At 57.4% G+C, this 12,422-nt stretch overlaps 1 protein-coding gene across 6 annotated transcripts in view; it reads right to left on the bottom strand.

The window, feature by feature from the left end:
* Positions 1–12,422, bottom strand: part of COL16A1 (collagen type XVI alpha 1 chain) — a 73,288-nt gene that overhangs the window by 23,179 nt on the left and 37,687 nt on the right. For 3 of the 6 annotated variants that reach the window (XM_031962243.1, XM_031962244.1, XM_031962247.1), the window contains 10 exons: positions 11,553–11,618; positions 11,306–11,353; positions 11,152–11,205; positions 5,960–6,013; positions 5,653–5,691; positions 3,694–3,810; positions 3,566–3,607; positions 3,367–3,450; positions 2,743–2,787; positions 2,002–2,046 (listed from right to left, as the gene is read on the bottom strand). In XM_031962243.1, coding sequence (XP_031818103.1) covers positions 2,002–2,046; positions 2,743–2,787; positions 3,367–3,450; positions 3,566–3,607; positions 3,694–3,810; positions 5,653–5,691; positions 5,960–6,013; positions 11,152–11,205; positions 11,306–11,353; positions 11,553–11,618 — 594 coding nt within the window. The remainder of the gene's footprint in view (positions 1–2,001; positions 2,047–2,742; positions 2,788–3,366; positions 3,451–3,565; positions 3,608–3,693; positions 3,811–5,652; positions 5,692–5,959; positions 6,014–11,151; positions 11,206–11,305; positions 11,354–11,552; positions 11,619–12,422) is intronic. The other 3 variants (XM_031962245.1, XM_023500214.2, XM_031962248.1) reach the window with 3 other exon arrangements.

Raw genomic sequence — 12,422 nt, forward strand, 5'->3', positions numbered from 1 at the left:
GTTGGCTGGGACTCTGGGCAGGTCACGCGACTCTGCGGGTCTCCATCTTTTCACTGTTATAAAACAGGCAGAAAGCAGCCCTCGCTTCCTACCTCACAAAATTGTCTGGGAACTGCGAAGTGTTCTAGAAACAAAGCTGTCATTGGGGGTGGGAGTAGGGGAACTGGAGTCTCATGGAGGGCTGGTCCAGAGCCCCCTTTAACCTGTACAATTCAGTCAGGCCTGCTGGGCCTTTTGCTTCCTCTTCCTGTCACTCCCTTGAAGATGGATGGGAGGAGATCACGGCCAAAATGTGAGGAGCAGAAGGAGGAACAGAAGATAATTCTGGGTGGAAGCGTTTGCTTTGTCCAGAGGTACCCCCAACCTTACCTCACCACTGCCCCCTTCCCCAGCACCAGACCCCTTTCCCAAAACAAGCCATCATTGGGGGACACTTTTCTAAGATATTTTCAAGGGTTCTGTCTAAAGGGCGACGGTCTCCCGGAGTGGGGAACCTCAATAATATCTGCCCAGAGAAAGGGCTCCCCGAGAGGGAAACTGTCACTGATACAGCCTCTGCCTTAAAAATTTAGGTAATTGGAGAAAAAGTCATTGTTATAAGAAAATGACTCAAGCAAGATCTCCTCCCTGAAAAGCGACTCTCAGAGGCATTCTCCTCCAGAGGGCCAGCTCTCCTCAAGGAGATCCCCTTAAGGAAGTAACCATCAGTGGGTGTACCCCCACCCTGGGTGACTGGAAGCCACAAGGGGCCTGCCTCGCCTGCCCAGACAGTGACTCTCCTCATTCCTGTCGCCCCCTGCCTGGTACTTACCAGTCCCATCCCACAGTACCCCAGGCACCTCCATTTTCAGAACAGACCAAAGGGAAAGGCAGGAGGGTTCCCTTGGGAGCAGCTCCTGACCTTTTGCAAGGGAAGGGGACGATGGAGAGCCAGAGCCGGCGTCTCTTCCCTACCCAGCCCTGCCAAGGGCCTGCCTCAGCCCCTTCCGCCCTCCCCCCGTGCCCGAGGTGCCCACACATCTGCACATGACAGGACGACGACACGACACGCATGGACGGCCAGACAGACGGGCCCTTCACCCAAGCAAGCACAAAGACACAAGGTGGAAGCCAAAAGACTTCTCACCAGGACAGAGACCCGAGGGTGGAGGGAGCCGTGGCAAGGGTGGGGGCGCCCCCTTCCCGGACTGCCCATGCCGGCTCCCCGGGGAGCAGGGCCGGGGGGCACAAAGGGGCCGCCCTGGATGCGGAGCCGTGTGGAGCCGGATAAGCGCAGGTGGAGTTAGCATCTGTGACTGACAGGCGGGGAAGGTGGGCTCAAACACACTGGGGCTGATAGAGGCAGAGCAATTAACAACCCCGGCAGGTGCCAGGTGTGGGGAGCGCACGTCCTGCAGTTTCCAGAAACCCAGGGGCCTGTGGCCCTCAGCCTGACGCCGTGCCGGGACAAGGGGTGAGGGAGGAGGGGGAGGAGGGGGCCAGGTGCAGAGAAGGGAGGGAGGTCCTCTATGACGTCCTCTCAGGACCAAGGGAAAGGCTGGGGTGCTGGGGGGGGCCTGGGGGAGAAACAAGAGAGCCCTGGAAATCTGCCAGAGTCCAGAAGTCCCCCAAGAACCACCTGGAACAAAGATGCCCAGACCAAGGAAAGAAGAAAGATGGAAGGGGAGAGAGAGCAGGCAGGGGAAGATGGCTCCCAAAGATGGCCAAGGTGAGTCAGAAGGCGAGAATCAGGGCATGGATGGGGAAAGGGGTGAGGGGCGATGAAGAGGAGGGTGAAAAAGACATGGGGGAGCCCATGCCAAGAAGGAACAATGGAGCCGGACGCATCTCTGCCAGGCTGTCCTCACCCCAGAGATGGGCACCCATTGTCGTTAGCTACTGTGCCTGAGATGGAACAACAAGAAACACAGGGGTGCTGGGGGCTAAGCTGGGGGCGGGAGGGGAGACCAACAGGAACCACAGAGACCTGGGCGGGGAGTGCGTGCAGCTCTAGGTTCTTACAGGTAATCCGGGGGAGCCAACAGCGCCAGGGAAACCTGGGGGGCCCTGGGGGGAGAAACAGGTGTGTCATGTCTCACCGGGCCCTGGGCAGCGGAGGGGGAGATGGGCCAAGGCTGGGGGCCAGACAGCAGGACTCTGAGCAAGAGCCCCAAGGCTCCCTCTGTCCCCTGCCCCTGGCCCAGAAATCCTTCCTATAGCTCCACTACAGCTCTCCTTGCAGCTGGAGCCTTTGCCCAGTCTGGGGTGGGAGTCAGGACCAGCAATGGCCCCTCTGCCTTCTGGGAGCTGCAGGTTCTCCCCCAGCCCCAGGCTCAGAGCCTCATCTGCAGCTGCCCTGCCAGGGCCTCCAAGGGCTCAGGGTCGGAGGCTGGCTCCCACTCACTGCCGCAGGCCTCTGGGCCTTTGCCTCTAGGAGCCTCCTCTGCAGAACTTGGGGATCCCCAAGAACCCCGTCAGCTCTACTCCCATGATCCCAAGGGGGAGAGGGTGCTTGGATCACTCAGGCCTGCCACCGAAAGGCCCGGACAGGGATGGCTGGGGGGTGGGGGTGGGGCCTTGGGAAGCCCCCGGCCCGGCCGGGCCCAGAAAGCCAAGCTGGCACACAGGCCCAGGAGGACGTGGAGGAGGCGGCCCCTGCTCGCCAGAGACGTGGGACCGGGGTTGGGGCTGCCTGCTCCCCCTCCCTCAGAAGCCCCCTCAGTCCCCGAGTCGGCACCCCAAGCAGAGACCCCAAGTACTTACAATGGGCCCTGGAAGCCCTGGGGAGCCTCTCATCCCGGGTGGGCCCTGCAAGAGAAGAGGCGGGGTCAGAGAATTGGGGAGGGGTCCCCTGTAGGACTGATGTCAGCACCAGGCTGCACTCAGTCCGATTCCTGTGGGGGCTCCTGCCCATTTAACCTCCCATGAGCTCCATCAAGAAAAGCAGGGGCACAGGAGGGATCATGGGGAATTGGGACTCCCAGGTCCTGGGTTTGAATCCAGCTGCCAAACTTCTGAGCTTGCAGTACCTCGGTCACCACCCTCTCTGAACCTCATCTCCCTTTTCTATAAATGGGGTTAAGAATCCTTGCTGCAGGGGCAGCTCGGGGGCGCAGTGGGCAGAGCCCCAGCCCCGAAGTCAGGAGCCCTGAGTCCAAAACTGGCCTCGGACACTTGGCACTTCCTGGCTCTGTGACCCTGGGCAAGTCACTTAACCCCAACTGTGTATGGGGGGGCTCCTTGCCCTGCCTAGGCTGTAATGTTGTTATGAGAAGCTGGCTTTGTAGCCTCAACCCCCCCCCCCACCACCCCCCTCCTCCCCCCCCCCCCCCCCCCCCCCCCCCACACACACACACACAGGGCTGTCAGGGCCTGTCCTGCAGTTACCTCTTCTCCTCTCTGTCCTGGAAGTCCTGGAGGGCCGGGCTGGCCTGGGCTCCCAGCACACCCCAGGTCTCCCTCTCCGTTTCCCTGGCGATGGAAGAGATGCAGAGAATGAGGGGCAGCCCCCAGTGGGGGGGGCACGGAAGGAAGGGAGAGGGCCACGGTTGGGACTCTCCAGGGAAGGGGGCAAAGCTTTACTCACGGGGGGCTCCTCAGCTCGCGGGCGGTCCCGTTCTAAGAAGCACTAGGAGGGGAAGCGGAGGCGTTAGTCGGGGGGAGGGGGTCAGAGCCGGCCCACGGCCCAGAGCCCATCCAGCACCCAGCCCTTACCCGGGCGCAGTTGTCGATGCCCGGAACGCCGGGAGTGCCCTGGTCGCCCTTCTCTCCCTTCATCAGGCTCGGGGTGGGAAGGCCCGTCTGAGCCTGTGCACAGTCCCCACAGATGTTCTGGAGAGGAAGGCAATGGGGCCGTCAGCAGCTGGGACCACGACCCCTCCCCTGAGCCCTGAGCTCAGGCGCCTTCTGCCCAGCACGTCCCCGGCCCCACCGCTCAGGGCAGGCCCCCCCAGATCCGGGCACTGGCTTCTCTCAGTCCTGAGGGGCTCTGGGTGGGGAGGGGGTGAGGAGGGGAAGCTCCAGCACCTGGAGCCCAAACACCTTCGCTGGAACAAGCTGGCCAGGCCAGAGCCCAGGAGCCCCCTCCCATGGCAGAGATGCTGGGTCTGAAAGGCCCCGGGGAGACCTCAGAGCCCTTGGGGGCTCTCCTGGGGGCACCCACTCCCCTTCCCCAACGTTATCCGGTGATGGCCCAAATGCTGTGGCTGCCGGCGGCGAGGGATCCCACCACGGGGAAGCTCCTTCATGTGTCTGACCCAAGCCCACCACAGGGGGGAGGGGGGGTCCTGAGGCCCGCCAAGCCGCAGCTCTCCTAAGAATGGCCCCATGGCTGCCTTCTCTCCCCTAGAGAGACTCTGCTAAGGTTTTAACCTCATTCAGCTGAACCTGCCCAGAAGTCTCCATTAAGAAGTCAGTAAGATGGATGTAAACTCTGCATTTCGTTTTTCCCAACATAGCTCACTGCACACATTATAGAAGGGGGGGGGGGTAGAACCCAAGAGCGGTTCCTTGGGAGGCAACTGCCTGTAGGCCCAGCGTGAGCCAAGAGGGCTATGCTGCTCCGAGGCTAATTAATGCAGCCCCTAGATCACAACCCGCCACCTGGGAGGGCTCCTAGGCCACGGCCCAAGGATGGCGGGGACACCGAGGGAAGGGGCCATCACCCCGTCTCAGGCCTGGGGTCCTCCTGGGGCTTCCAGCCAGCTCACACTCGAGGAAGACCCTCCCTGCCAACCTCCTGGCCACAGCCCCTCCACCTGGAGGCGCCCTGGCTCCCTGAGGTCTTCTGGGGCTGCCTCTACCGCAGGGAGGGCATCATGGCTGACGCGGCACCCACATCCACCTTTTCAAGTTTCATTCATTAGGAATCACACTGCGTCCTCTGAGCCAAGCAGAACTGGTCTAGCTTCCTAAACTGGTTTGTGACTCCACATGGGGTCTCAGAACAACGTGGAGGGTCACAAAATTATGATTGTTTTACCAGTAAACATTTGGTTTGTACACCGATTTCATGTACTGTCTGGCTGGGGTGACATCAAAATTTCCTGAGCAGGAAGGGATCGTGAGTGGGAAAAGTTTAACAAGATCCCCCCTTCCCAATGGTAGCCCCGAGTCTTCTCCTCTCCCAGCTAAACCTCATCCTACTCCCTTCAGCTGATGCGTCCTTGGCGTGACATTCAAGCCCCTCATCTTTCACCTTAGAGCCAGAACCCAGAATTTCAGAATGGGAAGGGACCTTGGGACAGGAGCACGGAATGTCCAGGATGGGAAACTTTAGAACAAAGAGTCCAGGATTCAGGAGCTGGAGGGCGATTCCACCCCCTCCTCGGCCTGGGGCAGCATTAATAGTCATCTGATGAATCATGGTTTATAAACACTCCAAGTTGGAGGGGTCTCGGGGTCACACAGGCCAGCTTGTGCTTTAAGCGCAAGTCCCCTCAATGTGATTCATTCTGCCCACGATATCAACAAGTGTGTGACGTCTGGGCGCAGCACCAGCCCCTTGGCTCTCCGGGGCTTGTGTAGGAGTCTGGGGTCGCAAGCCCCCCCCCACCCCAGAGCCTGGCTGCATCCCACCATGCCAGAACTGATCATGGGGTGCACAGAGAGCCCTCTGAACCCTCCTTTGCCCCCACATCCCCTCCTCCTCCTTCAGCCCACCCAAGCTCTTACCTTCAGAATGTGTCTTTCAGCCTCTGCTGAGAGGGGGCCCTGAAGGGGAGACACAGACCAGGGGTTCAGGCCCAGGCTGGGGGGGGGGCAGGAGCAGCAGCCAGGGAGGGAGAGGGCAAAGAGAAAGGGGTTCTGGCCCTCCAAGCCTTCATCCCAGCTCTAGGTCCCGATGGGAGGGGGGGAATTAAACATCAGAGACAGCCCCACGCTGAGACACAGGGAAAGAAAAGGGAGCCCGCAAAGAGGGAGCAGACCCAACAACTCAGCTGGGGGGGGCAGAGACACAGACATGGAGCCTTATACTTACCAAGTCTCCGGCAGGCCCAGGCAGTCCCGGCAAACCGTTGTGGCCAGGTATTCCCTAGAGCCAACAATAAAGGGGGACACTGAGCCCGAGGGTGAGAGGACCCCGCAATATCACTGGTGGCGGTGTGACTGTGGACAAGCCTCTTCCCTCTCTGAGCCTCAGTTTCCTCATTTGTAAAGTGGGGATAATTACCTGCAGATCGGTTGAGGAAGATGTATGCTTTCTACATCTTGCAGTGCAGTAGAGATGGGAATTGGATGCAATTTAAACACATCTTTCTCTTCCAGTGTCCTGCTTACCTGCTTCCAGCTCCCTCCCTCCTTCCTTCTTTTTCCTTCCCTTCCTTTTCTCTTCCTTCCTACTTTACTACTTTCCTTCATTCCTTTCTTCTTTCCTTTTTTCTACCCTCTCCTTTTCTTTCCTTGCTCTCTTCTTTCCTTTCTCTCTTTTCTTTCCTTCTCTCCCTCCCTCTTCCTTCTTTCCTTTCTTCCTTCCCTCCTTTTCCTCATTCCTTTCTTCCCTTCTTCCTCCCTCCTCTCTTCTTCTTTCTCTGGCCCCTCCTTCCCTGCCCAGCATCCTCTCTGTCTGTGACTTCTCTTCCCCTCATTATTCTTATTCCTAGGCAGAACCCAAGCCCAGGGGAGATTCCATTTTCTTTACCACAGCCCAGTCCAACCTTGGGGACACGGGAACAGCTGCTGCTGCTGATTGTGCTCATTCTTGGCACAGACCTGGCTCCTGAGAGTCTCCAAACACTTGGCAGCGGACACATGGTGACCCAGACAGACACAGACAGAAAGGAGCTTGGGGATTTTTCCAGGCGGGACCACTTCATTCGTTCATTCCCTTATTCATGCATTCATTCATTCAACAAGCATTTATTAAGTGCCGATTAGGCCCTGGACACTGTGAGGGCCCTGGAGAAAATACATCTCTTGGAAAGACAGAATCTATGCCCTTGAGAAATTCACAAAATAAGGAAAAAAACGCCCTCAAGCCTAAGTGCTTCCTGGATAGTAGAGTCGGCTCATGAGAGGACTCCCCAGTCAAGGGCCTCAGGCCACACTCTTACCTCTCTGATCTCAGAGAAATTCAGATATGGCAACAGTTCTCCATTTCAAGTCCCCCTTTTACAAAAGGGGAAACAGGCCAAAGGCACAGCAGGAGGAGCATCAGAACCAGGACCCACAGGCAGGGGTCAGGACTGTCCCCGGGGCCACCCTGCCTGCTGCAGCAAGGACCAGAGGGGGCCGGAGCACCCCGTGACACACAAGGGCCCGTTCTCCTGGCCTCTCACAGGCTCTGAGCTCCACTTCCTGATGCTGCTCTGCTTTCTACCTCTCAGGCTATCTGCCTCCAACCCACCTTCCCAAGGTCCAGTCCTTGACCCTTTGATCTCCGCTCTCCACACCCCCCTCCAGGTCCTAGCCTTTCCAACATCAACAATAGACAACAATGGTTCATATTTATACAGCTTTTTAAGACTTACAAAGTGTTCCGTGCACACTATTTCGTCTGATTCTCATTGTGCCCAATTAACAGCGGAGAACACTGAGTCTGGGAGGTCAGGTGACTTGCATACGTATACCCCCAGTCCGGTCCGCCACCTTTTCCAGCCAACTGTCTCCCCAGCCATCTTCTCTCTCCTTAGTTTCTATCTTTCCATCTGCCTGTTCCTTCTCTACTGCCTACAAGTCCATCTGTGCTCCCTTCCTCCATCTTAAAAAACAAAACATTATTGGCCCCATCTCCTCAAGGTCTGCCTTTCCCAGACAAAGGCGGTCTCCCCGGCCTTCTCCTCTCAGCAGCGTGCTCCCGGGTCACCAGCGTGCTCCCGGGTCACCAGAGGCCGAGGCCCAAGGCCCTTTCTCTCAGACCCTGCGGCCCCTCCCCTCCTCTGTCTGTTGCTCTCCCGTTTCCCTGCTCTCTGACCACAGCCCTTTGGGTCCCTCATGGGCGGACCTCCCGGTTCACACCTCCTCTCTATGCAGGATTCCTCTTGGGGACTCACAGACTCCCTCAGTTTCATGATCACATCCATGCCCTGGAGCTCGACAGCTCAAACTCAGTGCGCCCATCCCCTTCCTCTCTGAAGCGCCCACCTCAAACTTCCCTGCCCCTGACAGGGGCGCCCCATTCTCCAGCAGCTCAGGCCCCCAGCCCCAGCGTCTTGTCACCCACAAGCTCTCTCTGACACACCATCAGTTGCCAGCTCGTGTCCTTGGTGCTTCCACAGCATTTCTCATCTTTATCCCCACATTTGGACTACTGGGGGGGGGTGGTAAAAGGTAGATTTAGGAAGAAGGTACAGACAAAATGAAGGGATGCAATGGACACCAGGAATGGTAAATATGAAAGAGAGTTGGGAGAGCGTATATGAAAGAGGGGAACTCACCATTACCAGTAGGAAGGGAGCGCCCCATGAGTGTGGGGACGCCCTTAGCTGGACACCGTAAGCCATGGGGGGTTAGGAGGGGCACCAGGTGGCAGGGGGAGGAGGGAGGGGAAAGACACCCTGAGAGAGTATTGGGGCAGACTGACTTGAGGTGGTTCAGGGCCCATTGCAGGGGCCATTAGCCATCTTACATGGGAAATTTAGCCTCAGGGACTTGACACAACTTGGATTTCTGCTTGGATTACCTCCACAGAGGATGGGACTAAAGAACTAAACTGGTCCCTAACAGAGCCTCCTTCCTGCCTGCCCCTGGGAACAATTTTATCAATGCTTCAGTTTTTCTCTGCCCTCCACACCCACCATTCAGGACCTCATCATTTTCCCCGCTCTCTTAATTTGTTAAAGAAATCTTTTGAAAAGTGCATTGGAGGTCCCCAAAAAGAAGGGGGCTTTAGCAGACCAAGCTGAAATTTTAGGGACCGAAGCCTGGAGCACTTGTTAAGTAGTGTCCAGAAACTGTGAGTGAAAAGCAAGTTCTATGAGGTTGAAGTATTACAGAGAAGAGCTAAAGCCAAAGTTTGGTGACCTGCCAGGGGTACAAAGCTGGTTACCAGGGCACAACAGCAGAGATTAACATAGGGCCAATTTTTACCCACTCAGACACCGTGTGATATTTTGGTGGGGTCCATTCACTCCAACAATCAGTTTCCCTCCAAACAAATGGGGCCCAAAGTCTTTTGGGGTATAGGGTGGTGATCTCATCTTCTCAGACTACTTCTCACTAGGAACGGGCATAGAGTGAATTATCCTACGAATCTGGAGGGTTGCTGAGCTGGAGAACTCCTGGACTGTTGTGAGAGCCTGTTGGTCAGTCTCTCTAGGCTTCTCCCTATTCCAGTCCATCTTCCGCTAAGCTCTCAGTGTGATCATGCTTTATAAAGCACAGATCTCCTAATCATGTTACCCACCCCCCCACCCTGATCCCCACCAACTCAATAAGCTAACAGCTCCCTATCACCTCCGAGCTCAAATACACAGTCCTCTCCTTGGTGTCCCAAGGCCTTCCTCCCTCTCCCCCTTTCCTTTCCCCTTTTCTCCCTTTTCTCCCTTCCCCCTTCGCCACACACTTGGCAGGCCAGTGACACTTGTCTCCTGGCCATTCCTCAAATAAGACAGACACTCAGCTCCCTCCTCCAGAGACTGGACATTTGCCCCCATAGTGCAAGCCTTTCCCTCCTCATCTCTGCCTCCGGGTTTTTCTGACATCTGCCGAATTCCCACCTTGTACAAGCAGCCTTTCTGAATCCCCCGTTCTGATTCCCAGTTTATCCTGTTTTCACTCGTCCGCACGTTTGTACAGGGTTGTTTTCACACTGTCTCCCTCATTAGCTCAAGCTCCTTGAGAACAGAAACTCTTTTGCACTCCCTTGCCTCTCTAGTGCTTAGCACCGAGCCTGGCAAATGTTAGGGAAACATTAACTGACTCACTGTCCAGTTCTCTCCATCCACATGGATCTCACTCCACTCCAGGTCCTCGTCACTTCTCACCTGGATCATTTCAACAGCCTCCTCAATGGCCTCCCTGTCTCAGCCTCTCCCTACTCCAACCCGCTCTGCCCAGAGCTCTCCAACCTACTTTCCTAGAGCAGCTTTCCAACTCAATACATTCCTGTGGCTCCTTATTTACCTGCGGGATCAGACAACCCTCCTGTTGGGAATCGTGCCCGGCCCCACTTCCCCTCTGCCTTCAGTCCCGTCCAGTCGGACTGGCTGGGCTCCTCAGCCATCTCCCCCGCCCCCCGCCACTCTCCGGTTCTCCCGGGCATCTGGGCGCTCACAGTCAGTCCTCGGTTTCCTAACCTATAAAATGACTGCTCCCCTGCCTCACTGTCCCCTGTACACTTTCCAGCCATAGAAACTGCATGGACTCAGTGACCGTCCCTGTATTATCTCAAGCACGTGGCTGTGTGTCTTAGGCCATCGGGAAGCAGGGCCTTCCTTCTATGAGAAGCACCTGGGGTGGGGGACCCCTCTTTTCTGGCTGTGACCCAGCAGGTCATTTAGCCCCTGAGTCTGTTTCTTCCCACATAGACTAGGATAGTGACAGATATGCCACCAGCCCCACAGGCCTCCGGGGAAGGGGCCTCTGGTGGCCATTAAAGCGCTACCTGGGCTTGCTGGATGATGTGGCCCCAATGAAGCTGCGGGTGGGGCTCCCAGATGGGCCTAAGCCCCCTAGTCCCTGAGGGCGCTCGGCCAGGAGCCAGAGAGCCAGCTATGAATGACCCCCTGGGCATCGTGGGACTACAGAATTCAGAGCTGGAACCACCTTGAGAGATCAAGGCCAATTTCTTTTTCAAATCAAGGAAATTGAGGCTTAGTGGGAAGAGCACAGCTGCCTCCTTTAGTGTTTCTGGGGAAGGGGTGAGGGGTCTGGACAGTCCCCTGGCACTAAGGCCTGAGCTCCTCCTGGAGCGGGGTCCCTGACTGTCTAGGCTCTTCTGGGCCTTCGTTTCCTCATCTGTAAAATGGTATACAAGTAATGTTTGTGTGATCTTCCTCACTTTGTGAATGCTTCACACAGCCCCAGGATGTCCTGATGCACTGGGCTGGGGGCCACCCTAGGCCTCTGACCATCTGTGGGCTACCTCATGTCCTCGGCAGTCACAGGGGACACAGTTTTGCCCCAGAGACCCCCTGAATCCTCTAGCAACAGAGAAACTGGGACCTGAGAAGCTTGGCCAAGTGGTGGGAAGGGGGCAGCCCTGGCCCAGTCACCCTGGTTTTCCGTCCTCACCTGCCGTCCAGGCATTCCAGGGGGTCCTGGAGGTCCGGGGACTCCTGGGGGACCCTACAAGAGAGAAGGGAGACTCAGACCCGGCTCGGCCAGGGCCGAACGAGGGCAGGAAGCTCAGGGCAGGCGGGACGAGAGGCAGGGAGGCGGCACACACCTGAGGGCCCGGCTGCCAAGAGCTGCCGATCCAAAGTCCTGGAGCACCCTGGTGGGGGGAGGGGGTCGCAAAAGAAGGGCAGAGGTTATAGGAGACATCTACACACCAAGCAGGAGGCCGGGGTGGGAGTGCGGAGGGAGGCCGCTGGCTTGAGCGCAAAGCCCCACTGACCCCTTGGCACAGCGGGCACAGCAGGGGTGAGGTGGACGGCCGGGCTGCTCCCCCAGGCCAGGGGGGCAGCACTTACCGGCATGCCGGAGAAGATAGCTTCTCCTCGGGAACCGGGGGGGCAGGAGCACTCCCCTGGGTCACCCTGAAAAGAGAAGAGAAGTCACAAGGAGTCGGGGAAAGGGGAGGCCTGGGGCCAGATGAAGTCTCCCATCCTGGGAGCCTCAGGACTCTGACAGCCAGCCCAAGCCCTGGCTCCTTTCTGGCCCAGCCCCAGCCTCCCTCCCTCTCCTACACAGTGAGCCCGTTTTCTCTGCCTCCCCTCCAGCATCCCTGACCACTCACATCTCCCCCACTCACTCACGCCCAGAAGCAGGCCCTCCAGCTCAGTATCACCAGGTGCCCCCGCCCCCAGGCTGCAGGGATGGGCAGGAAGCTGTGTCTCCCAGAGATCAGGATCCCATCCCTGTTATCAACCCACCCCCCTGCCCCCCTGCTGGAAGGAACCAGGTGAGACATTCAACCAAACATGGAGGTGGGAGGGGAGGATGATCATGGAGCGGCCTTGTCATTATGGCTCTCCTTCCTTAAAGGCAAGAATAGCCTGTGCTTATCAAGCCCTTTAGAGTTCACAGGTGAGGCAGGAAGTACAACGGTCCTCATTTTACAGATGAGGAGACTAAGACGGGAAGAGCCTGGTCCACCAATACAAGACCAAGAAGTGTTTATCAGAGGCCAGGTCTTCCAGCCCGGAAGGGGGAGCCACCCCACTGTGGCAAAGCCCGGAAAAGGGAGAGAGAGAGAGTGTGTGTGTGTGTGTGTGTGTGTGTGTGTGGGGAACAACAAACAAAACAAGAAACGAAACCAGGAAAGAGACAGAGAAGGACAGCAAAAACAGAGACAGCAGACCGAAGAACGCCAACCTGAACCGACCGAACCGAACCGAACC

Source organism: Sarcophilus harrisii, chromosome 3 (genome assembly GCF_902635505.1).
Source record: "Sarcophilus harrisii chromosome 3, mSarHar1.11, whole genome shotgun sequence".
NCBI classification, from domain to species: domain Eukaryota; kingdom Metazoa; phylum Chordata; class Mammalia; order Dasyuromorphia; family Dasyuridae; genus Sarcophilus; species Sarcophilus harrisii.